This window comes from Salmo trutta, chromosome 5 (assembly GCF_901001165.1).
Source record: "Salmo trutta chromosome 5, fSalTru1.1, whole genome shotgun sequence".
NCBI lineage: Eukaryota > Metazoa > Chordata > Actinopteri > Salmoniformes > Salmonidae > Salmo > Salmo trutta.
Genome location: NC_042961.1, coordinates 7984266 through 8011811, shown reverse-complemented (window position 1 = coordinate 8011811; position 27546 = coordinate 7984266). Strand labels below are relative to the sequence as shown.

General features: G+C 41.2%; 1 protein-coding gene and 1 long non-coding RNA gene across 5 annotated transcripts in view; one reads left to right on the top strand and one right to left on the bottom strand.

The window, feature by feature from the left end:
- Window positions 1-27546, bottom strand: part of LOC115193599 (uncharacterized) — a 36708-nt gene that overhangs the window by 7023 nt on the left and 2139 nt on the right. For both annotated transcript variants that reach the window (XR_003878206.1, XR_003878205.1), the window contains exon 2: window positions 1219-1369. This is a non-coding gene — a long non-coding RNA (uncharacterized LOC115193599). The remainder of the gene's footprint in view (window positions 1-1218; window positions 1370-27546) is intronic.
- On the top strand, window positions 16858-26934 carry LOC115193597 (acyl-CoA desaturase). 3 transcript variants are annotated; one of them, XM_029752393.1, is made up of 6 exons: window positions 16858-17016; window positions 17253-17527; window positions 18639-18769; window positions 19916-20121; window positions 23658-23890; window positions 25153-26934. In XM_029752393.1, exons 2-6 carry the CDS (start codon window positions 17302-17304, stop codon window positions 25350-25352), a joined length of 996 nt encoding a protein of 331 aa, XP_029608253.1. In that variant the 5' UTR covers window positions 16858-17016; window positions 17253-17301; the 3' UTR covers window positions 25353-26934. The 3 variants fall into 3 exon arrangements, with proteins under 3 accessions (XP_029608253.1, XP_029608255.1, XP_029608254.1); XM_029752395.1 differs by having other exon boundaries at window positions 16860-16984; window positions 17258-17527; XM_029752394.1 differs by having other exon boundaries at window positions 16860-17016; window positions 17258-17527.

Here is a 27546-nt window from a genome sequence, read left to right as displayed (position 1 = left end):
AGCACAACTGATTCAAATCAAATCAACACTGGTGGCGTTCCTGCCTGATCAGATCTCACAACGCTTGGATAGGTGTTTAACATATCAGCTAACTACATCATCTAGAAATCTGATCCCCGACTGTGCAGTCAATGACGTGGCACACAACCATTGGTTGATGCAATGCAACCGCCGTGTTCAAGAGCATCAAAGCTGTGATAGCCGTGTTCGACTGACTGATCTACAAAGTACATTACATCATAAATAACAACTCAATATTATTTGTTGATCAGTCAGTCAGTCACCATTTACCCATGATACATTACATGGGCTGTGTTTGATAATCTCAAACACAGCCATAGTCCGCAATGTAGTTAGGCAGGAACACCACAATTGGTTGAGTTCCTGCCCAACATTATGAGCAGGCATTGCATTGCATCAACCAATGGTTGCACACCATGTCATCGACTGTGCAGTTGGGCATCAGACAGCTATGTCATATGATGTGGTTAGATGATATGTTGAATACCTATCCAGGCTTTGTAAGATCTGGCATGCGTCTGTAACGTAGTCGGGCAGGAACTCAACTGTGTTCAAGAGTTTCCACTAGATTGCACAGCCACAAAGTAAAAATTGGCTATATTGTAAAATTCATTAAAACAAAAATGTGCTTTTTGGTCTTAAGTTAGGGTTAGGCTGGGAATAAGGTAAGTAGTGTGGTTAGGGTTAGATTTAAAAGAATCATATTTTAATAAGAGAAATTGTAGAAATAGGCATGGTTTATGACTTTGTGGCTGTGGTAACTAGGGGCGACAGTGTCAAGAGCGTCAAATCCGTGATGCATTGTGGGTAAATTGTGACTGACTGATCTACAAATAATAACGAGAAGTTTATTTATGATGCAAGGTGATTTGTAAATCAGTCAGTCGGCAGTTGCCTGCGGTGACGGCTGCAATGTCGAACAAGCCCATTGGCTTTCAGATTAGTTAACTCATTTCAGGTGTGTTTGTGTTGGAATACTTCAAATATATGGAGCGACTGTTGGGCCCAAAGAACTGGGATGAGAAAGGCTGGGATAAGATAAGCCTAAACTTTATTGTCCCCGGGGGTTCAATCGTCTTGGACACACAGTACTCATTTATTGAAATGAACCCTATACATTACACGCTCACAGGTGACAGTGAGGACCAACGCAGCATGCCACACCACACCACACCACACCACACCACAGAGGCTCACCCCGGATGAGATAGAGGTCCATAAGCCCTTCCTGGTGGATTACTTCACCAAGGGGCCTGGTGCTATCTGCCAGCTAGACTCCCAGTACTTCCAGGAGAGTCCCACGAGTCGCTGCAGCCACGAGGAATCCCCCTACAAGCTGCTGCATGTCCTGCCACACATACAACAGGAAGTGATGAATAGAATGCAATACAGTACACAATATATTAACATGCACAGTGTAAAAAAAGGCTATAGTAAGAGAATGGTATAGTTTTATTTGGTAACCTTTTACCTAGTTCACTCAAATTACAAAATGATATGTTGATTTCCTTATCCTGAAAACAATGCTGTGAGGGTATGGCAGCAATCCATGCTTTGGTTTTGTTTACTTGGCCACTGTTTCCAAATGCAAACTTTTTAGCTTTGTGGCACAAATCCAATGCAGGTCAATGGTACCGGTATTCACATTTTTCACACTTCATTTCCAAATCATCTATAAGTAACTTCACAGAGCTACACAATCCATTTTACACACTTTAGGATAATTTGGACATGAAGGCAGAAAAATGCTAATATCAGTATGATTGACTTCCATTGGATTGGAAATTAGCATTTGGAAACAGTAGCCAGGTAAACAAAACCAACGCATGGAACACTGTCATAGCTTGTCCATAGACTGCTTACAGGGTAAGAAAACAATATAGAATTTAGTAATTTGGGTACACTATCCCTTTAATTTGCCCTTCTATACCTATGAAAATTCACAGTAATAACTGTAGAACAACATTGTTTTATCATTATAGTTACATAGTAACTGCTTTGTAACTACATGGGAATAGTTTAGCAATGTAGGTTATTGTGGAACAAGGACTGACATTTCCAAATCAATTGATCATGGAGGTCCTGGGCTATTCCTCAGACATTTGCCCACTCACAGCTGTGGTGAACCCTGCCCGGGCTCTAAGAAATCCCTCATCTACCCGCAGGCTGCTCTATATCTCCTGTAAACCCGAAGGAGAGCCCATGAGGAACTTCAGGGATCTGTGCTGCAGTCCTGACCCATAGAGGAAGCTGACATGGGAGGCGTTCAGTCTGACTGTAACTGTGCCTGTGGATATGTTCCCTCACACACCACACTCCAAACTGTTGCTGGTCTTTAAGAGATAGTTCATTACTACCACTACCACTACAACTTACACAACAGCTGAACCATTTCTAGTTTTTATAATTCTTATACATTGTGAATGTTGTCCTCTGGATTGTGTGTTGACTACAGAGATAAAATAGTCGAATCTGTGGAAATTCAATTCCAAAATCCTCTCAAAAAGGAAAGTGATCATTACTTAAAAATACAAATTCTGACAGCTTTTCAATGTCATGTAGAATATTAAATCAATGTTGTACGTTATTCAGAAGCATAAACTACAGATACTGCATTGTGAGGGGTTGTGTCTCTATATCCTACAGCAGCAGTGAATCAAAACATTTTCTGCCTTGTAAATGGATCAAAGTAGGAAATGGGTGAAATGTGAGCAGGGTGAAATGTGTTTGGGGTCGCTTGCTCACAAAACGCTGGAGTAGATTCTCTTCTATCTTCTTCTCTTCTGTGTTTGATTGAGGCACATGCTGTACTCCATCTGTTATGTCATGTTGCATGCCTGAACTGCATAGGCGTAAACTCCATATATGTACACTAGGTGGTGCTATGGAGTCAACTATAAACTTCCAATGTGTCGCCTTGAGTTACCTGTTTTACATTATTGCTGACATAAAAGACAGGAAGAACCCTTAAATTGAATCACCATTAGGGTGAAATGTACAGTATTTGATCAGTTCTCCCTTCTAAAAACCCATGATTTATATATAAAAAAAAGAACAAAAGACATTATGGACATACTCGGTGGTCAGTTAATTAGGTTGGACCACCCTTTGCCTCCAGAACAGACTGAATTCTTTGGGGGATGGATTCTACAAGGTGTCAGAAAGGTTGCATAGGGAGGTTGGTCTATGCTGACGCAATGGCATCACATGGTTGCTGCAGATTGGACAGTGGTACATTCATGCTGTGAACAGCCCGTTCCATCTCATCCCAAATATGCTCTATTGGGTTTGGTCAGCAATAATGTTCAGATACGGTGTGGCATTCAATCGTTGCTCAATTAGCACGAAGGGACCTAACGTGTGCAGGAAAACATTCCCCTCACCAGTGCAATACCGCCACCAGCCTGTACTGTTGAAAGCAGGAAGGATGGGTCCAAGGACTCATGCTGCTTACACCAAATCCTGACTGCCATCAGCATGACGCAACAGGAACTGGGATTCGTCGGACCAGGCAATGTTTTTCCTCTCCTCAGTTGTCCAGTGTTGGCGATCGTGTGCCCACTGGAGCCACTTCTTCTTGTTTATAGCAGATAAAAGTGGAACCTGGTGTGGTCGTCTGCTGAAATAGCCCATCCATCCATGACAAGGATCAACAACTTGTGCATTCCGAGATGCTGTTCTGCACACCACTGTTGTACTGCACAGTTATTTGTTTGTCTCTTTCGACCTCTCTTATCAACAAGCTGTTTTCACCCACAGGACTGCCGCTGACTGGATTCTTTTGTTTCTCTCACTGTTCTCGGTAAACCCTAAACACTGTTGTGAGTGGAAAGCCCAGGAGATCGGACATTTCTGAGATACTGGATCCGGCACGCCTGGCACCGACAATCAGACCACACTCAAAGCCACTTAGGTCATTCTTTTTGCCTATTCTAACGTTCAGTCGAACAGTAACTGAATGCCTCAACACCTGTCAGCCTGCTTTATATAGCAAGCCACGGCCACGTGACTAACTGTCTGTAGGAGCGATCAGTTCTCATGAACGGGTGATGTACCTAATAATTTGGCAAGGTTGGGGTCAATGTAGGAAGTGAGTAATTGTCAGTCCCACTTTAAATGAAGTACAACTTATACAGTTTATCATGTGTCCCAAATCATCCTCATATCAATGGTGTATAAACATACATAGTGTTATTTACATTTTAGTCATTTAGCAGACACTCTTATCCAGAGCGACTTACAGTAGAGTGCATACATTTTTATTACATTTTTAAATACTGGTCCCCCGTGGGAATCGAACCCACAACCCTGGCGTTGCAGGCGCCATGCTCTACCAACTGAGCTACAGCGTCCCGATGTGTTATGACACATTTGGCAATTCTCCCTACAGTGGGAATGGTTAGCTCACCATTTATACACCATTTATAGAATATGGCATATGCATATAGATACTTTTTTTGTAAAAGCAGCTGTTAATTGGTTAATTATGTGGATTCCTGGGAAGCTTGGGTTTATGACTAAAGTGGAATTTAAATCAAATAGAATCACAAGTCAGGTGTATTCAGGATGCTTTAAAGGTTGAATCCAAATTCAAAACTTGATGAATTGGTTTGAAGTACTAAAAGATATTTGAGGCAAAGGGCATTTCAAGACAGCCTTTTCAAAATGTTTAACACTGTCCAGGACATAGCTTAGTTGAAAATGGGTACACAAAAGCTTACCTCATTAAATGTATTTTCAAAGACACAACTAAGCGTTTCAGACTTCAAATAAGTAGGTGCACCTTGCTCCACTGACACTAGCTATTGTGAAAGACCAAATAAGTTTTAATTAAAACAATTATAATTAATGATTAATTTAGAGGCCCTAGTAAATATTAATAAGGATAGGGGAGAAAAAGTCTAGACTATTTTCACAAATGTTATTTAGCTAACAAATATGTTATAATATTATAATTCACATAAAAATTCAAGTATCAATTTAGTTAAACATATTTTTCAAAAAAGTGATTAGCTCAATTGATAGTGACAGAGTCTTCTGACTTCCCAAGCAAAGTCAATTTTTGCTTTGCTTTGGTATTTGGTATTGGATATTTGATTAGGATCCCCATTAGCTGTTTCAAAAGCAGCAGCTACTCTTCCTGGGGTCCACACAAAACATGACACATAATACAGAACATCATTAGACAAGAACAGCTTTAGACAAGAACAGCTCCTCGACTTTAGAAGGTCGTAGCTCAGCCTCAGAATGCCATCATAGAGACAAACCAGATATTTTTACATTTAATTGTTTAAATGTAACCTTTATTTAACTAGGCAAGTCAGTTAAGAACAAATTATTATTTACAATGACGGCCCATGTGCATCAGAACCCCACTTTTCTCGTAAAACTTACAGCTTTTCCCATTCAAAATCTTAAACTAAAAAAGGGTAGGCTTTTTGCACTTTTTTTAACAAGGGGTATGCATACCATCATATACTGCATCAGTTCGAGCCCTGGTTTTTAGGTACTGGTTCACTGTAGTTCACTGACAGTCTAGTTCACTGACTTATTGCACTCAATGTGCAAGCAATGTTTCAAATATACAGCAGGAAAAAAACCTGTTTGAGCCAGAGAGGTTACACTCTATGTGTTGTAATGTGTTGCAACAATTGTCCCTTGGCCTGCCTAACAACGGGGTGTTATTTTCCCCACGCAAGAGGTCAGAGGGATGATGTCACGCCAGACCTAGACCACCAGACCTGCTGACCAGCAGGCCTAGTCACAGACTGGCCACTAAGCCAGGAGATAAGAAGCCTGGTCCCAGATCTGTTTGTGCTGTCTTGTGACAATGACCATATTAGTTGGCAAACCAGCATTTGAGTTGGCAAGACAGCACAAACTGATATGGGACCAGGCTAGTACAATAGTGCCAGGTTGGCTAGACAGATGACCACATAGTCAAATGTAGTTGAGAAAGAGATAAATGCATTCCAGGGGGTCAAGATGAGTTGGCATGTTTTGTTTATCTTTATTGCGTGTGTGTCAGTCAGTGCCACTTTATGGTATGTCTTACAGGGGGAGTTACCTGTTTTTTGCTTATCTAGATTTGTATCAAACAGTTCAAGAATGTTCTCTGATATATCAGTCAACATCACATCGGAACTTGTAATCATAAAGCGTCTTAGGGTAGGAGTGCTGATCTAGAATCAGTTTAGCCTTTTAGGTCAGGGGTATTCAACAGGGGGTCCTCAAAAATGTATATAATGCATTTTTATGAATATTGCTAGCACCAACAGAATAAATAAAATTTGAAAAAAAAAAAAATGTACACCTTTATTTTACCAGGCAAGTCAGTTGAGAACAAATTCTTATTTTCAATGACGGTATAGGAACAGTGGGTTAACTGCCTGTTCAGGGGCAGAACGACAGATTTGTACCTTGTCAGCTCGGGGATTCAAACTTGCAACCTTTCGGTTACTAGTCCAACGCTCTAACCACTAGGCTACCCTGCCGCCCCAACATACAGTACTTACAGTAGAAAAGATGATAATATATGTTTTTCTAGTGAGCAAATTTCTAATATTGCGCAAATTACACTCATTGGAGCCAATTACAGTCACTGGAGTATCTGAGTATTCAATTAAAATGGTCAAAAAGTTACAAAAATAGCTTCTTAGCAAAGAGCAATTTCTCAAGGAAGAATTTTGCTAGGACTGTCTGGGAGTGATCTGAGTGGAGAGGGGAAAACTGAAAAGTAGCTGTTAATGGCAGAGAGGTTTGGAACTCTCTTTCGTACTGGTCTATTAACTAATGTACTGCATGGTGATGACACCATGGAAGGCCAAAACTCCATCCCACCAAAACAGGCCGAAATTTCCGGTGGTCATTTCAAACAGTGCTTACACTAAAAGGGCATTATCATAATTTTCCCAATTTCCCAGTATTATTCCAACCTCATAGTGTAGAAACATATGCTACATAAAACACAGGAAAAACACATCTGGGCCTTTAACCAGCTAAACAGGTGCTCTTATGCCTTGCTAACTGGTTATATGTGGCATGTGTATAACTACACGTCTTGTATGTGAACATGGCATTAGCGGAAATGTTTTGGAGTTACCTTTCTAGCCAGTAGGCTATGTTAGAGTTTACACTTCCTCTTTAAATTATAACGTGGTCAAATAATGAAAAACTATCTACCAAATCTATTCATTTTAAAATGTTGATTACTTCTCCTTGCCATTATCATTCACATGATAAGACAAGGTGTGCACGTTGGAGCTCCCTGGGTCACCGGTTTGCCTGCCCTGTCATAGGTTACAAAGATACACATATCAGAGAATGTTGACTTGAGTGGGAATATTCAATGTTTTAAATTAAACTGTCAATCTTTCATAGGAAACCTATTGAAATCCTAGAAATATAGATAATAGAATATGAATTCCCATTCAAGTTGGCATCCGGTAAAAAAAAGAAAAAAATGTAATACAACATTTTTTCAAGTAATAATCAAATCTTTTGACAACCCTGTTTATAAGCTTTCAAATGATATCAAACCCATCCGAATTATATCAAACCCAACCAAATGATATCAAACCCAACCGAATTATATCAAACCCAACCAAATGATATCAAACCCAACAGTCTCATTGTGTGGTGGGGTATGCAAATGAGCACCTCTATCTCCTGGACGTTTTGGCATTCAGATTCAGAAAGTCACTTTCTGACCACTGGGCAAACATGTAAGGAAGGTTTCGTTCAAATCAAAAGAGGTGCATTCAGAAAGTGATTGATTTCATATAGTCTATACCTTCCTTATCTATTGTACACTACACCTGTTAACGGATCCAGTGATTGAGCAAGTGAACATGGTTAAAAACCAACCAGAAAATATCAGGTTAAAAACCAACCAGAAAATATCAGGTTAAAAACCAACCAGAAAATATCAGGTTAAAACCAGCCAGAAAATATCAGGTTAAAAACCAACCAGAAAATATCAGGTTAAAAACCAACCAGAAAATATCAGGTTCAAATCAAACCAAGAGTGTAAATTGTATGTACAACAAATCATTTGGGGTGTGCTTATATTTGTGCAATTACACACGTTTTTTACATATCCCAACACCCCCTGAGACACCTGCAGGTGGGGTTACAGCCAGGGTTAAGTGCTTTGCTCTGGGATTCAAACCAGCAACCTTTTGGTTACTGGCTCAATGCTCTAACCTCGAGGGTACCTGCAGACAATATATGATGTGTGGTGTTCTGTGTCCATCCCACTTGAACAATAGAGAGTTTATTATCCAAACATACTGTATACTGTACTTTATAGGGTATTCAAGCCTATCTTGAAGGCCTTATTCTGACAGTTCGAGTCAAAAGTTATGTTTACTTAACGAAATTAGAGAATGCATGCTTCTGCCTACAAAGAGTTGTAAGATTGGATGGCTCATGGCCGTTTTGAACACTTGTCATGTTCCAACAGGTAAAATATGGCACGTGATTATAATTGTGTGTTTGATCATTTTAAGGATCTCGTTTTGGCAAAATATTAGGTTAAAGTTCAACCAGCAGGGAAAATCCAGGTATGACGGCTGTGCTCTGTGCAATACAGAACCATATACTATGTATTTACAACTCTTCAGTAGTGATATGAGATATTTATCTACAGTGTAGCTGTACCAAGTAAACTGTATAAAGTTGATTGAGTGATGCCATGAGTCAACCAACCTGATTGGCGAAGGCATGGTTAGAGAAGCGGTCTGGTAACTGGAGGCTTGCATTGTTTCAATTCCCAAGCTGACTGGGGTGAAATCTGCAGGGAATGAGACGGCAGCCAGAGGTTTACCGGCTTCAACATCCCGTATGCTACCTAGCACCGTTGTGCACTAGAGCAAGGTTCTTTGCTCCAGCAGCCCTTAACTGTGTGTTATAAGTGTCAGATTGGGTACTGTTACAGCAACAAATACAGGATTTCCATCCAAATGGACCAACAAAGCAAGTTTTCTAGCATTGCAATGATAGTCTTAAAGGCTTTAACAGAAAGCTTAAAATATGGTGTTCTTGATCCTTCCAATTCATTGGAATTTGAAAATACTTGGTCAAAGTTCAACCAGGTGGGAAACTCCATGTATGATCAGTGGTGCTCTACTCGTGCAAAAAGGAAAATATAAATTATGCATCCATATACTTTTATTTCTGTTCTTTTCAAGCAATGAAATAAGATCTTTATCTGTAGTGCACTGCAGTCTAAGCTGTATATGGTTGGTTGACTCATTGGAGTATTGAGGTCATGTTTCAACAGGTAAAATATGGCCGTTATTATGGTGTGTTCGCTTGATCCTGAACATGTGTTGACATTTGAGTCATTTCATTCATAATATCCCTATTATATAAACACGAGTCTAGGCTATAGGATGACCAATATTATTACTGCAAATAGGCCGTTGAGGACTCAAGTTATTCAAGTGATTCATGAGAGTCGAATATATATATTTTTGAATATGTGAGATTCTATTCATAGTTATTATGTAATCATTATTCTATAAACATGACATGAGGCTAACGTTACAGCTTGACTAACATTATGGCAGCAATAGGCTACCTCTAACACTCTGTTGTTTCAAGGGATTCAGGAGAGTCAACAGAAAAGCTTCTATTTTGAATAATGACAATATGGAATATATACTCATAATATCCTCATACTCATGTTGTATTAGATCAGGTATTCCCAAACTGGGCTACGCGTAATGCCGTCGAGGGTAGGCCAAATAAAAATGTGAATCACATTTTTTTTTAAATACTTATTTTTTTCTTCACATTTTCAAACAGTCCATTTATCTTTTCCAACTGGGCTATACATTTGGGTGAGGTTTTTTTCTCACCTGTGAAGCCTCGTTTCACTGCCAAAATTAAAATGAAACCCCCGATATAAACCAGTGATATAACAACACAATGTCAAATACAGGTAGCCTAGACAAATAATTAATATCCAATCACATTAACCATTACTCTCTCGCGGGAATTCCACTAACGGTCTGTATGTAGCTAAACATAGCTGCTGCTCATGTTGGTATCTGTACTGATGGTGCAAAAGCCATGACAGGGAGACATAGTGGAGTGGTAACGCGCGTGCAAGCAGTTGCTCCCAATGCCACTTGGGTACACTGCAGCATCCACCGAGAGGCTCTTGCTGCCAAGGGAATGCCTGACAGCTTGAAATACGTTCTGGACAATACAGTGAAAATGGTTAACTTTGCTAAAGCAAGGCCCCTGAACTCTCGTGTATTTTCTGCACTATGCAATGATATGGGTAGCGACCATGTAACACTTTTACAACATACAGAAGTGCAATGGTTATCAAGGGGCAAAGTATTGACACGTTTTTTTAAATTGAGAGATGAGCTTAAAGTTTTCTTTACTGACCATAATTTTCACTTGTCTGACCGCTTCTCACATGACTGGCCTACCTGGGTGATGTTTGATCTGAGTGATCTGAATCTAGGATTACAGGGACTCTCCGCAACTACATTCAATTTGCAGGCCAAAATTGAGGCTATGATTAAGAAGTTGGAGCTCTTCTCTGTTTGCATTAACAAGGACAACACACAGGTCTTTCCATCATTGTATGATTTTTTGTGTGCAAATGAACTCAAGCTTACGGACAATGTCAAATGTGATATAGTGAAGCACCTGAGTGAGTTGGCTGCGCAATTACGCAGGTACTTTCCCGAAACAGATGACACATACAACTGGATTCGTTATCTCTTTCATGCCCTGCCTCCAGTCCACTTACCGATATCTGAACAAGAGAGCCTCATCAAAATTGCAACAAGCGGTTCTGTGAAAATTGAATTTAATCAGAAGCCACTGTCAGATTTCTGGATAGGGCTGGGCTCAGAGTATCCTGCCTTGGCAAATCGCACTGTTAAGACACTGATGTAGAAGAGTAGGGAGGTAAGGCAATAAATAGGCCATAGAGGCGAAATAATTATAATTTAACATCAACACTGGAGTGATAGATGTGCAGATGATGATGTGCAAGTAGAGATACTGGAGTGCAAAAGAGCAAGAAGATAAATAACAACATGGGGATGAGGTAGTTGGGTGGGCTATTTACAGATGGGCTGTGTACAGGTACAGTGGTCGGTAAGCTGTTCTGACAGCTGATGCTTGAAGTTAAAGAGAGAGATATAAGTCTCCAGCTTCAGTGATTTTTGCAGTTCGTTCCAGTCATTGGCAGCAGAGAACTGGAAGGAAAGGCAACCAAAGTAAGTGTTGGTTTGGGGATGAGTGTAAGATGGTTAAATAAATAGCAAAATGATTGATTATTATTAGATTATTATTTGTGCCCTGGTCCTATAAGAGCTTTTTGTCACTACCCACGAGCCAGGTTGTGACAAAAACTCACACTCATTCTTATGTTTAATAAATTTATTGTACAGTGTGTGCGTGGCAGGCTTACAATGATGGCAAAAACAACAACATTTGATAGTGCGCTGACCCTGGTGCTAGAGGGGGTACGCAGCTGGAGGTTGAATGTTTGAAGGGGTACGAGACAATAAAAAGTTTGGGAACCATTGTTAGATCATATTAATAGTTTCAAGTAATGGGCTTCAAGCTAGGAATGAATCATCTTGTACACCATGTAGCCACACCCCCTCCCCCTGTTCCTCTAGGACTCAACTGATTCAAGGGATTCAGGAGAGTCAACAGAAAAGGTTCCATGTTGAATATGTATGATACAGGTATATATTCATAGTTATCATACTCATATCATATTTCCTGCAATATTATATTAGTAGGCCCATGCTCATTATTGACTTATGTCACTCTTGAAGGCTTGTCATGTTCCAACAGGTGAAATATGGCACGTTTTATGGTGTGTTTTCCTAACACGCGAGCCTTGCTGCCTGATCGTGTGTTGAAACATAAAAAGGTAAATGCGCCACACTGCTGTTCATGCTACAAGGGGATTTTATTGATACAATGTTTTGACCTTAGGTCATGGATCAATAAAATGGCCTGGGAGCATGAACAGCAGTGTGGCGCATTTTTATTTAGATTTTTCATGAGTTCACCTATAACTCCAGCACCTTGAAAATGTACCTGGATGTGCGCATGTTCTTCAGCTTTTGAAACATGAGTCCTCTCATTCATAATGTCCTTGTTATATAAATATGAGTCTGGTCTACAGGATGAGTCATATTTTCATTATGCAAAAGCATACCTTTATTTATTCAGCTTATTCAGGAGAGTCAAAGGAAAGGGTTCCATTTTTTATAATTAGTATGTCGAATATGTACAGTGGGATCCGAAATTATTGACTCCCTTGATAAATATGAGCAAAAAAGACTGTATAAAATAAATAATACAAATACTGAACTGTATTGTATGCTAAACATTTTTAGAAATTAGATTATTTTAATGCCATTGCTCAGAGAAAGAGATTTTGTTGAGCAAGTAATATTAATAAAAATGAAAAAGATAAGGTTCAAAATTATTGGCACGCTGTTTTCAATACCTCACTTTGCGAGGATAACGGCACTGAGCCTTTTTCTGAAAGGTTTTATGAGATTGGAGAACACATTGGGAGGGATCTTTAAACCATTCCTCCACACAGAATGATATCCTTCATATGCGCTTATGCACTGCAGTTTCAATTAAAACCACAGGTTTGCTTCATGAGACTGAGATGGCCATTGCAAAATGTTGATTTTGTGGTCAATTAACCATTTCTTTGTAGATAGCGAAATAGCCCCATAACATCAAAGGTCCAGCACCTGATTTTTCAATAGGTATGGGGTTCTTTTCTTCCATACCTACTGTAAAATATGGTGGTGGATCTTTGATGTTATGGGGCTATTTTGCTTCCACTGGTCCTGGGGCCCTTGATAAGGTCAACGGCATCATGACCTTTACCAAGTACCAGGACATTTTAGCCAAAAACCTGGTTGCCTCTGCAAGGAGGCTGAAACATGGATCTTCCAGCAAGACAGTAACCCCAAGCAACATTAAAATGTGCTAAGAAATTGTTAATTGACCACAAAATCAACCTTATGCAATGGCCATCTCAGTCTCCGGACTTGAAGCCCATTTAAAACCTGTAGTTTGAATTGAAGAGGGCAGTCCATAAGTGCAGACAAAGGATATCAAGGATCTGGAAAGATTCTGTATGGAGAAATGGCCTAAGGGACAGATCAAAATGTACTAGGGGGAGGGGCTGGTCCAAGTCAAGGTGTCATCAACAACAAAAAATGCACCCCCCTCGCCAACATTCAAATTATTTTCACGACCCTGCAGAAGAAATGGAACACCTTCCCCCCTCACAGAATTAACTCAAAATAATGTTTACGGCCAAAAATAACAACTGTCACGACCCTGCGTTTATAAACATGGATATCGACTTTGCCTCTTCATCATGATTTTGTGGCACAGTTGATGCTACGCAGGGCTACGGGCCAGAAGGTTGTGGGTTCGCTGACCAACACAGAGGAGCTATCCCTACCTCTTTCATTACACTACGATCAGAGCCGGCTGCAGACAATGATCAGCTAGGAGAACATTTCAACATTTTGATGCCATTTTTATAATTATATAAAATATACAGTATGCAACTCATTTTCAACCAACAGGTGTCTGTGCCAATGCACCACACAACCAATAAACAAAGCATACCGACTTCGGGCACTTCAATATCATGGTTTGCGTTTTCAACACCACAATAAACAGACTATGTCAATCTCGACAAACAGAAAATACATCACTCCCTATCTTGTAGGCTTACCCAGTATCGAAGGCTTGGCTTGACAATCTCCGAATGTCATTCAAATTTTTTATGTTTTGTAACAGATGACTCTTACCATTCATCACTTGGCCGCTGCACAGTTTGAATTGATTGATTGATTTTATTTGTCAGTTCAAAAAATACATATATACACAAATATTTTTAAAAGTGTACCGGGATTGCACAATAAAGTCGGGAACTTATTTCCATTGTGGTCCCTGTTTTTTTTTTTTACATAAATACCATTACATAGATACAGACACAACAAGGGATGTCGGCCAAATGAGCCACATTTACGTGTCCTTAAAAACAGCTATAACAAATTACAAAAACACTATTCCTTGTGTTTCGATGTGTAGCATATGCATTACTTTATAGTCTGTTTTCAATGTGTTTTTGTATACTTTCCTAAAATAATAATTGTCCACCTCACGGTTCAGCTGTCAGAGATTTAAGCACTACATGTATCAGGGCATTGCATGCATAGGCCTATAGGCTATGATATTCATATTTTTATAAATATATACAGTGTATATAGTCTATATAAAGGAAGAGAAGCATAGGTCTAACCCCAGAGAGATAGAGAGAGATAGAGACATGCGGTGGCATGCTACGGCACTGACATGCATTTCTTTATGTCAGATGGCTACTGCGTCTTCTATACAGATATAGACGTACAGGAGGCTAATTCGTACATTTTCTCTCAGAATATTTTGTATAAAGATAAGCATTATATTGTTAGATTATAGGAGTAACTCTGGTAGGCCTAAAACAGACTTCCTCATATCAAGTTCAACTGTCGGAGTCAGTTGAGCAGAAGAGCATATGGAAACCAGGGACAAAACGCACTACCCTCCCCTGTGCCCCCCAAAAAACACACTACCCTCCCCTGTGCCCCCCAAAAAACACACTACCCTCCCCTGTGCCCCCCCAAAAAACACACAACCCTCCCCTGTGCCCCCCAAAAAACGCTCAACCCTCCCCTGCGCCCCCCAAAAAACACACAACCCTCCCCTGTGCCCCCCAAAAACACACTACCCTCCCCTGTGCCCCCCCCAAAACACACTACCCTCCCCTGTGCCCCCCCAAAAACACACTACCCTCCCCTGTGCCCCCCAAAAAACACACTACCCTCCCCTGTGCCCCCCAAAAAACACACAACCCCCCCTGTGCCCCCCAAAAAACACACTACCCTCCCCTGTCCCCCCAAAAAACACTCAACCCTCCCCTGCGCCCCCGAAAAAACACACAACCCTCCCCTGTGCCCCCCAAAAACACACTACCCTCCCCTGTGCCCCCCAAAAAACCCACTACCCTCCCCTGTGCCCCCCAAAAAACACACAACCCTCCCCTGTGCCCCCCAAAAAACACACAACCCTCCACTGTGCCCCCCAAAAAACACACTACCCTCCCCTGTGCCCCCCAAAAAACACTCAACCCTCCCCTGTGCCCCCCAAAAAACACACAACCCTCCCCTGTGCCCCCCCAAAAACACACTACCCTCCCCTGTGCCCCCCAAAAAACACACTACCCTCCCCTGTGCCCCCCAAAAAACACACTACCCTCCCCTGTGCCCCCCAAAAAACACACAACCCCCCCTGTGCCCCCCAAAAAACACACTACCCTCCCCTGTCCCCCCAAAAAACACTCAACCCTCCCCTGCGCCCCCGAAAAAACACACTACCCTCCCCTGTGCCCCCCGAAAAACACACTACCCTCCCCTGTGCCCCCCCAAAAACACACTACCCTCCCCTGTGCCCCCCAAAAAACACACTACCCTCCCCTGTGCCCCCCCAAAAAACACACAACCCTCCCCTGTGCCCCCCAAAAAACGCTCAACCCTCCCCTGTGCCCCCCAAAAAACACACATCCCTCCCCTGTGCCCCCCAAAAACACACTACCCTCCCCTGTGCCCCCCCAAAAACACACTACCCTCCCCTGTGCCCCCCCAAAAACACACTACCCTCCCCTGTGCCCCCCAAAAAACACTCAAGCCTCCCCTGTGCCCCCCAAAAAACACACTACCCTCCCCTGTGCCCCCCAAAAACACACTACCCTCCCCTGTGCCCCCCCAAAAAACACACAACCCTCCCCTGTGCCCCCCAAAAACACACTACCCTCCCCTGTGCCCCCCCAAAAAACACACAACCCTCCCCTGCGCCCCCCAAAAAACACACAACCCTCCTCAAAGCAAAAAAAATTAAAATGGGTTGACAACCCTCCCCTATTTTGGACCACCCCTCCCCCAATAATTTGTATCTGTCCCTAAGATCCCTCCGAATATGTTCTCCAATCTCATAAAACATTTTAGAAAAAGGTTCAGTGCTGTTATCATAGCAAGGTTAGGTATTAAAAGGTACTGAAAACGGGTGCCAGTAATGTTGACCCATATCTGCCAATGATTTCAGACCCCACTGTATATGAGTTTATATTCATCGTTTTTATACTTATTTCATAACACAGAATGAGTACATTAAAACAGAAAATACCCATCACCCTTTGGCCTCGCTCTTTTGATTCAAGTGATTCAGGAGTGTCAAAAGGACAAGTTCTACCTTGAATAATGAATAATGAACATTTGGAATATGTATATGAGATTATATGCATAGTTATTACTTTCTGCAATATTATATTAAGTAGGCCTAGCCTATATTTCTAGTGATGTGATGAATCATAATGTTGGAATGTATCATTCAACTCCCATCACCCCACATCCTCTCCATGAACAACAAAATGCAATTTTCCTTATTGTAATGACCAATTTATGGAAAGGTTACTGCTGGGCACTGACTTTGGAAAGGTGGTGTCTGTCTATCTAAATAGACTACGCCTATCAAACAAACAGCTATCCGACCATGTTGACACAAGTTGCGTAATTTGTGATCACATAAATTAACATGAGCGCGACTGTAAAGAAACAAACAAAAAAGGGGGGTGGGGGGTTTATCTGGATGACTTTCAACATTTCACTGCCAGGGGTTGTAAAATAAACATCAGATACGAAGGCAACCAATGAAACGATTAGGGTAGAAGTGGCATCAAATGCCCCTCGACCAATTGCAGTCTATAAAACGAGGTCTGAAGATGAAACTCAGCAGCAGGTTAGGTAAGCGGAGTCATCACTACGAGTAGAGCAGACGACGCGTTCAATTGTCAACTTTCGCCCGAAGAAGCCATCTCCGCGTTGTGCCCCTTTTGGTACATTTTAACGATTCTCTTCATTCCACGCAGTAAGTTATGTATTTGATGCCAGTTCATAGCAAATGATGTGTTCGTTTTAGAGTAGCCTATGCTATCCTAGCATTGCAACCAGTGATGCTTGCCCACCAGGAAATCGAGCACGCACTTTCATATTGCTGCTTGCACGCACTTTCACTGTGAAGTGCGTGCTCGATTTCCTGGTTGGATAGACCATGATGCCGGTGTTTGTCATGTAAACTGAATAAGCTATCTGTCCTCTTTTAAGTACAGATCTCATCTCAACACTGGGCACGTTACAGAATTCTACAGCAAAAATGACAGAGACGACAAACCCCAACAAGCAACAAAACGGAGATGCCGTGATGCCAGAAACGTCGACGAGGGATGATGTTTTTGATGATAGTTATAGAGCAAAAGAGGGCCCTAAACCACCGATGAGACTGGTGTGGAGAAACATCATATTAATGTTTTTATTACATATTGGAGCGCTTTATGGACTGATGCTCGTGCCCTCCGCGTCGGCCCTGACTCTGGCTTGGAGTAAGTATCACCATTTACTTAATGTGCCATTTTATTCAAATGTTCTTGTTGCGCTTGTATCGGTTTCTACGCCCTTTTCCTCGTTAAAGTTGTGGGTCTACGCAGCATGGTTTATCTGGTCGACCAACGAGAAGAGAATGTGCTGAGCCGGGTGATGCATTTGTGGAGTAGGCGTTTGGTGGTGTTACACCGACATGTTGCTACTTGCCCGCCCTCCTATAAGAATAGTGTTGAATGTTGGTAAATCTATTTCGGGGCACACCTACTCAATATTTTCCCCATGGAAATAACAAACACACAGTCATAAGGGCCTATTGGGTGACTTCTCTCGTATAGTATAATATGTAGCCTAACAGTTTACGGACCATCTATCTTCAATTGAACGAACAGCTCATAGGCTAGGCCTACTGTTGTGCAGATGGAGAGACTTTTGGAATGTGTGGCCCGAGGCACGTCTGTTCACAATATATTTCTGAATTAGAAAATAGCTGCACCCATCTTTGTTTGCTTGTTTAGACATAGGAAAAAACGTGCAGGGGTTTTAGTTCTGTTTTTGTGATAATAGATAGACAGAACTCATGACTTGGATAATACTGTAACGAATACTAAACAACCAAAACTGTGTTTCCACTGTTGTCTGTCTCGCTCTAGCTCTCATATGCTGAACTGCATATTATTCCATTGGGCAAGACAAAGAACAATCGGCATTCCAATAGACATTCCATTGTGAGGCTACATGGCACCACAACAGAATGTCTCTTCTTTGCTGCCTGGACCAGTTAGAGGTCGCAGGTTCTCACATCCTAAGCAGCCTTGTTTGGCTGCACATAGAAACACATTCAACAGTTTTACAACAACAACCCTGAGAGTAGACATGCATGCATGCATGCATGCATGCATACGTACTGCCATTGCCAGTTCCCAACAGAAATAACTCTATAATGACAGAAACTAGGCAGGGATGGGGAACAGGCATGGGACACGAAATCCCTTGTAACTACTAGGAGTCAAATGTCTCTCTGTGTGTGTGTGTGTGTGTGTGTGTGTGTGTGTGTGTGTGCCAGACATGGGTGTCTGTATATCTAGCCTAATCTCTTTTTCTTTCCCCTAGCTGCTTTGTGCTTCTTGCTCAGTGCCCTGGGTATAACTGCGGGGGCCCACCGCCTCTGGAGTCACAAGTCCTACAAAGCCTCCACCCCTCTCCGTGTCTTTCTGGCCCTCGCTAACTCCATGGCCTTTCAGGTAAACAAAGGAAAACGTTATTGAACCCCAGAGAGGACGCAGTATAGGACCCCTACAGGGACAAAAACAGACACAGGCATACACACATCATAAACCTGAAGGCTAAACTTGTGCGAACAACCAACATGGCTCTTCCAAAACGCCAAGGCTCTTTCTCGAGTGTAGCTTCAATTAAAAGGCCTTTATTGTGTTGGCGTATCTGTGAGGGAAAGTTAGAAACAGCAGGACAGAGCTAGCAGAGGCTACCGCCAAGTGCCAACGATTTAGCGGCTTTAGCCAGCCTTCATCAACACACAAATACCTATCCAAATTTCGTACAAAATCCCTGTGAAATGGACCCAATTTATTCTAGAAATCTCCAATATTAGATGTATGAAGGCACCATCACGTGGCCCAATGACAACCTTACAAACTGATGACTTGACTTAAAGAAGTGACCAATGCAATCAGGTTAAGGGTTTGGTTAAAAAAGGTCTACGCCAGTCCCCACCAATAACAACAACTTAATTAATGAGTGACCCACTGTGCAATATGCTGGTATATAAAGTATGATTGAGTGTTAGCAAATTTCCACTGGAATTAACGATTGCATTTCATCTGAGTGCTGTTGCCTGTATAATCTGCGTTGTTGTGCTGACTGATGCTGCCCGGTTAATCTGATGGTCACCTCTTAATACACATTGTGTATTGAACTGTAATTCTCTACTATATGTTTTCTAGGTTTATAAATGCATAGTATACTGTGTTTAAACCCTCTCTCTGGTGTTGTGCCCATACATATTAATATTAGTGTGTTCTGACATCTCAATGTCTTGTAGAATTACAGCATAGAGATAAACCATGTATTTATCTCTATGGTACAAAGAACAGAAATGGGACAGCACTCCAGTAAATATACTTAAATGTACATTTGTATTGCCGAACGTTTCGGGTATGAGCCCTTCAGCTTGCATGACAATCAATGTTAATGGTTATCTCTATAGTAGAAAGGCCGAACGGTATATATCAAGCATCTCAGAGTAAGAGTGGTGATCAGGTTCTCCCTCCTACTGAGACGCTTGATACACACGGCCCCAGATTCTTGTGGTGTTTTTATGTTGGATATAAGTGGCTCCTAAACAACCACATCACCATTATTTCTTCCAGAACGACATCTACGAGTGGGCGAGGGACCACCGGGTTCACCACAAGTACTCTGAGACGGATGCCGACCCCCACAATGCAGTGCGGGGCTTTTTCTTCGCTCACATTGGCTGGCTGCTCGTACGCAAGCACCCCGACGTCATCGAGAAGGGCAAGAAGCTGGAGCTGACGGACCTGAAGGCAGATAAAGTCGTCATGTTCCAGAAAAAGTAAGATGCCAGTTTTCTAGTCTATGCCCTGTACCATCCTAGTTCCATGCCTTTCATCTTATATGCCACTTAGCAGACTCGTTTGTCAAAAGTTGCTCATGGTAGTGAAAACATTTTTGGATGGGTGGCCCCAGCGGGAATCAAACTTGCGATCTTGGTATTGCAAGCCCCATGCTTTACCAACTGAGCCACACAGGATGGTATGTTGTCTGTTTGTATCATCTCCTGTAATGAGTTTATTTATGACGCAATGCACATTTCTGTGAAAAAAGATAAAACGTTATCTTAATACTTAAAGATATTGCTTTAGAGAGAGTGCTGCTCCTCAAACGTGATCTTTTGATAAAGCTTGACCTAACAAAGACTATCTCTGTCAGCGTTATTTTATCACCTGTTCACTTTATCAAAAGATAACATTTGGGAGCAGCAAAACAGTGAGCCACATTCCCCTTTTCCATGTATTGGATCTTGTTCTTGGATGTGCGTAAAACCCTCTCCTTTCATAAGAACAGTTATACCCTCAGGCCACCAATTATGAACAATGTTTGTTTGTTTTTGAGGAACTGGATTCTTGTTGTACTTTAAAAAATCTACATACAGTAGCTTGCTGTCACTTTTCAGTTGAAAGTATTTTTTTTAAAGGCCCAATGCAGCTGTTTTTATCTCTCTTTCTGGGTAACAATTAAGTACCTTGCTGTAAGTTTTCCATTAAAACAGACAAATAGCTTTAACTTCTCTGGGCTAGGTGGGATGTGACCATCCCACACTATTCAACAGCCAGTGAAATAGCATGGCGCGAAATACAAAACAGCAAAAATCTAATTTCATTTTCTCAAACAATCAACTATTTTACACCATTTTAAAGATAAGACTCTAGTTAATCTAACCACATTGTCCGATTTCAAAAAGGCTTTACGGTGAAAGCATAAAATTAGATTATGTTAGGACATAAACTTCACAAGAAAATCCACACAGCCATTTTCCAAGTGAGGACATGCATCACAAAAACCAAAAGTACAGCTAAAATATTCACTAACCTTTGATCTTCATCAGATGGCACTCATAGGACTTAATGTTATACAATACATATATGTTTTGCTCGATAAAGTTCATATTTATATCCAAAAACAGCATTTTACATTGGCGTGTGATGTTCAGAAAATGTATTCCCACCAAAACTTCCAGTGAATGTGCACATCAATTTACAAAAATACTCATCATAAACGTTGATCAAATTTACCAGTTATTGAAAGAACTATAGATGCACTACTCCTTGACGCAACCGCTTTGTCAGATTTCAAAATAACTTAACGGAACATTGTTCAATATTCTGAGTACATAGCTCAGCCATCGAAGCAAGCTATACAGCTACCCGCCAAGTTTTGTTGATGCCAGAACTCTGAATTAGTATTATAAATATTCTCTTACCTTTGCTGATCTTCATCAGAATGCACTCCGAGGACTCCTACTTCCACAAGAAATGTTCTTTTTGTTCGAAATACTCCATATTTATGTCCAAATACCTCCGTTTTGTTCGTGCATTCAGATCACTATCCAAAGGTATAATGCGCGAGCCCAGTACCAGAGACAAAGTCAAATAGTTCCATTACCGTTCGTAGAAACATGTCAAACGTTGTTTACAATCAATCCTTAGGGTATTGTTAACAAAACTTCGATAATATTCCAACCGGACAATAGCGCGCCCCTCCTTTTTCTTCTGGAATGAATACGCTATCGGGCTCGCGCATCACCAAGTCCTTTGTCTATAGGCAGTCCACTCATTGACAGAGCTCCTATTCTCTGCCCGGTTACAGGAGAATATGGAAACTTTCTGAATGCTGTTGACAGCCAATGGAAGCCATAGGAAGTGCAACGTGACCCCACAGACACTGTAGTTTCGATAGGGATTCAAAAGAACTACAATTCTCCGATTTCCACACTTCCTGGTTGGATTTTTCTCAGGTTTTTGCCTGCCATTTGAGTTCTGTTATACTCACAGACATCATTCAAACAGTTTTAGAAACTTCAGTGTTTTCTATCCAGATCTACTAATAATATGCAAATATTTGACTCTGGGCCCGAGTATTAGGCTGTTTAATCTGGGCACACTTTTCATCCAAAATCGAAAATACTGCCCCCTATACCTTGACAGGTTAACAAACTATTTCTCAGCAAGATTTTTGCTAGGACTGTCTGGGAGTGGTCTAAGTGGGAGGTAACTTAAAACTAGCTGTTATTGGCAGAGCTGTTTGGAACTATGTCTATTAACCAATTTACCGGTCTATTATTGGTCTATTAACCAAGCTGAAATTCCCTCCCATGTAAACAGGCTGATAAGAAGGTCCTGTATAGATTATATTTTCAACCAGCAACTATCAGGAAATAACAGTGATCAAAATTGTTCACACCTTTAGTGTTAGTTTCATCAGCTGTTGTACAATGTGATACACAACACAGTAAAAATAGAATTTGACTGAACTGGGCCTTTTTAAAGGTGTTGGCCCTGCCAAGGCCTTTGGCAGTAACCTTGCTTTGAATCATGCAGTGTTATAGCTAGAAGCCTATTTGCATTCTGGAAAAGTTGTACCAAACCTCCATTGGCAGTGGCACGGCACACAATGTACCACAGAGGGGCAATTTAACACTCATTGAACACTTGAAAGACCTCTGTATAAAATCTACCATAGAAATTGGTGGTTACAGAATGAATGTCACATCAAGAGTTGGACTGCATGTGACTAGTGATCAGATGATGCCATTGAGTTTTGCATTTCCCCCTCTACCATATATTGTCACTACAAGATAATCAAGCAACCCAAAACCGGTGTGTTCCACATTATTGTACGTGTGTATGTTCTGTGAGACCAGTTACTCGTCAACGTTTTAGATGTTTTTGAAATCATTGTCTATGCATGACAATATCTAAGGTAAACCAAACTCTTGAGTGCTCCACACACATGTCTCATTGTTAGGACCAGGTGCTTTCTTGACCATGTGACTAGACATGAGAAACCAATGCCGTAGTTAGCTATACTTCTGTGTATGTTGCATGAGAGTAGCCCCAGTAACTTGACTGTGCTCTCTGCACTGCTGCTCTCTGAACCAGTTCCCCATTCTAGTCACGACCACAGGAAGTGGTAGTCTGGGTCGCGGTGGCCGTGATGGCGCTGGTGGCTGATCTTTTGATAAGAGCTGTCATCTCTGCCAGGACCTCGATCAGGCCATACCCACACAAAGTACAGTGACTGGCTGGCCATTGGTCAACATGCAGCGGGTACTCTTGGATGCAGTCCCAAACTAGTATCACCACAGCTCTTGTAGAAAAGGGTGATTTAACATATGGTGGTAGACACAATCAACTAATCAGAAGATTTTGTCCAAACATGTTTTTTATGTGGACTGAGAAGTAGGTGTGACGTACCTCTGTTTATGAATCTAGGTGCTTTGGGTGGTGACTTTTCAGCGTTAGTAACTATGTTTAGATTCAAACAATGTCTCTTTTCTCAGTATATCTCTGTCTCATCTCTGCCCTCTAGGTACTACAAGCTGTCTGTGGTCCTGCTGTGTTTCCTGGTGCCCACGTGGGTACCCTGGTTCCTGTGGGATGAGTCCCTGTGGGTGGGCTACTTCATCCCGTGCCTCATGAGGTACGCTCTGGTGCTGAACGCTACCTGGCTGGTCAACTCTGCCGCTCACATGTGGGGCAACCGACCCTACGACCGCAACATCAACCCCAGTGAGAATCGTTTCGTGGCCTTCAGCGCCATCGGTAAGGCCGGATCAGCTTTCTCTTTAAAGGGAGTGAGGGGAGATCCACTCTCCAGAGTTGCATTTCAATTCCAATTCTCTTCAATGAGGGCAAATTGGAATTTGGTTTACTTTGTGAATTTAAATAGAATTGACCTCAACCCTGCCACTCTCTCCTTCCTTATTTTTGAGTAGTGTTATTGATAGGGATAGGCTTGAGATGGACAAGTGTGGTGGGAGCGGGATTCAATCCCAATCTAACAGATAATTTTGCTTATTTTTTACCTAAAGTCTTAATACAAGTAACTTCTTATTTCAAGATATTTTACCCTACAATTAAGGTAAAATATCTTGAAATAAGATTAGTCACTTGCATTAATCCTTTTTTAGGTTACAATAAGTAAATTTAGCTTGGTAAGAAACCCCCCCCCACACACACACACACACACACACACACACACTTATGTGAATTATCACTCAATATAAACATTTAGGCTTGCTTAGATTGAACTTTTTGCACAGGGGGCAGTGGCTTGTATTTCACAACCAACCCCGGGCACTATAAAGTATTCTTTATAGCAGAAGAAAGGCTGGGACCATAGATGGTATAATAAATTAATGCAGGTTTCCCAATTGGCAAATCTGAAATGGCACCCTATTCCCTATATAGTGCAATACTTTTGGCCAGAGCCTTGCCCTCTAAAAGGAGTATAGACACAGCCAATGACCATTTTAAATAATTTTGGTGACCCCACTGCAGTTCACACCCGACAATGAATACCACTGTGCTACTGTAACCTCTTTTCTGTAGGAGCTGCCTATTTGTCAGCTGTGAAAATCATGCTTTAGTTGAACAGCTTAAAACAAGTGGGAATTGTAATTGACTATCAACCCAGATTAAACTAATATAGCTCAGATACTTACAACTCTGGATTTAGAGGGCTGCTGTAGTTGGTGCATGTTTGAGTCATCTAATGCTGGTTCTTCAAGTTGGGGACTATAATTAACTTAGTTGAATCATGTGTTTGAGTACTAGGCTAGAACGAAAGCTTCCACGCAGCCTCCCACCAAGACTGAAGTTACCCAGCCCTGTTGTGGAACTTTTCAGTCTCCATGTGCTTTAGTTTACATATCACCTGTACTCTTATCAAATTATGTTTTCTAGCCTATTGGGAGGAAAAGTAACTCTCATAGATGCACAACTATAGCACATTGGCCTGTTGGTCTTTTTAACATTTTTATGGAGAAAAAAAATGTCCTGTCCTCTTGTATCCTTCCTTCCAGGTGAGGGCTTCCACAACTACCACCACACCTTTCCCTTCGACTACGCCACCAGTGAGTTCGGCGTGAAGTTGAACATCACCACCGCCTTCATAGACCTCATGTGCTTCCTGGGCCTGGCCAAGGACTGCAAGAGGGTGTCCCGCGACCTCATCTCGACCCGTGCCCAGAGAACCGGTGACGGCAGCCACAAGACTGGCTGAGTAATGTTCTCTCAACCGCCTCAAACTGTTACGGACTTGATAAGACCGATACCAGATATGTTAAAACAGGCCAAACCAACGAAAGATGGAAAGAATGTAGCTGTAGTAAATTGCAGCGATGATGGAGTTAGTAGTGCTGCACATAGTAGTGATCAGACCATGGTTCATTGATGTTTCATTTCTATATTAGTTAAAAACCTATTCCTGAGTTCCTCAGACTAATATTGGCTTGCAAACGGTCCTAGACCTTTCAGTAAATTGTGTATTTTTTTATGTTGTGTTTTTGAAATGAATGCTGTGTGAGGTGACTATTAGCCAAAGCGAGCTTATAGAGTGGCAAGAATGGGCATATTGGCACAGACACTTGAAGAGTCTTGATTAGAGAGTCTTGTTATCTGTGGAATAGCCTGAAGTGTGTGGTGGAGCTAGATGGTGTAAAGTGTGAAACATTACACCAACCAAACTACATGCCTGTGCCATCTGTGCACCAACAATGAAGATGGAAGAACATTAACCTCTAATTTATTCATGTGCTATTATTAATTAACCCTCTGTGGCACTTTTGAAATTGTTAAGTGAAAAAAATATATGGAGTTTGAGGTTTCTTGACATTAAGGCGACGCAGGCAAGTTTTGTTTTGATCATGTCGTTTGGTTCAATTCGGACAAAAAATGATCTCTTCGATATGTCAGGATCGATCTCGCAATCAGTCGCGCTTTGCTGATGTTCATTTCATAAGAGTGGAGTAGTCTTAAGTCCTGAGAAGTCCAGCTTTTGTCAAGTTCAAAATTCTAGTTTATTGACGTTTTATTTTATCAAGGCACCCAACTTCAGTCTTATTTTACTGTAAGCTGCTGTTGAAACAGTCCTACCTACTTCATAGTAAACGTACTGTTTTAGCTGTCATTATATACCAGACCCTATTCTATATAGGCTGGCATAGAAGTTCACTTCTGCTGCGGCATTACACATGAAAGCACCAGTGGTCTCCTCCTGTCCAAGTTGCTCTTAACAGGAGTCTTTCCTCCTTGCAGAAGAGGATGAAGGAAGTTCTCCAAGTTTCAAATGGCACCCTATTCCCTATATAGTGCACTACTATTGACCAGGGCCCAATGTGGGCTCTGGTCATAGGTAGTACACTATATAGGGAATAGGGTGCCGTTTGGGACGTACATAAGGTCTCGGGGTCATTTGTGTATAATACGATTTATACCTCTGGTGTGGGTGAAGGTGCCTGTGACTTCAGTTGGTGTTTTTTCCCATCCTTCTTCACAGAGACACCTCTGCACTGAAATGTAGTGAAATGACATACTGATCAGTCTTTATTATACAAAGAAATACTTGTTTGTATTTATTTTTTACTCTTACTGCAGTTGAAATACGAATACGGGACTTCTGTCTCCCTTCTCCAATAGGACAATGTGAAAGAAAGAGGCTTTGAGAGCATTTGCGTACATGTCGTCTCTCGATATCTTGAAGAAAAACATTTTGTCAGGACTCGCCCAAGATGCCTTATGGAAGTAATGTTATGTACTTTGCTTGTAGACATGGCCATGTCTAGAAAAAGATGGATGCAACATAGGGGAGGGAAAGAAAGCGCCAACAATTGATGTCCAACCAAATGAACACTCTAGGAGTTATCGTGAAAAACTAGGAATTCCACTTTCTAGGAATGAGAGATTTGCTTTGGTACCGGGGTTGTTATTTAATGACTGTCTTAAAAAAATAAATATATATATATATATATATATATATATATATATATATATATATATATATACTTGAAAGAATATCCCAAGATGCAAGAGTATGTATGAGAGAATATCCCAAGATATACAGTATGAGAGAGAGCTAGAGTAACAGATAGCACTTATTTAAATTTGAAGTAAAAGGAAAGACCATATGATTTGCATCTAGGGATATTCTTTAAAGTATGAGAAGATTCTGATGATGAATTAGGAATCAATTTTTGCATAATATTTCAACGAATGTTTTGGCTCTGAAGAAACAAGATTCCAGATTAGTTATGAACTCATCAAATTGTAATAATATTTGTCGCACTTTGGTCTACTTTTTTCAGTGCAATTATTTTGTACAGTGTTAACTTCTTGAAGTCTGAATGCCTTAAAAAAACTGCCGCATTTTTTTCAAGGAATGTTTTACCCACTGTATGTACCGTAAATAAACCAAATTT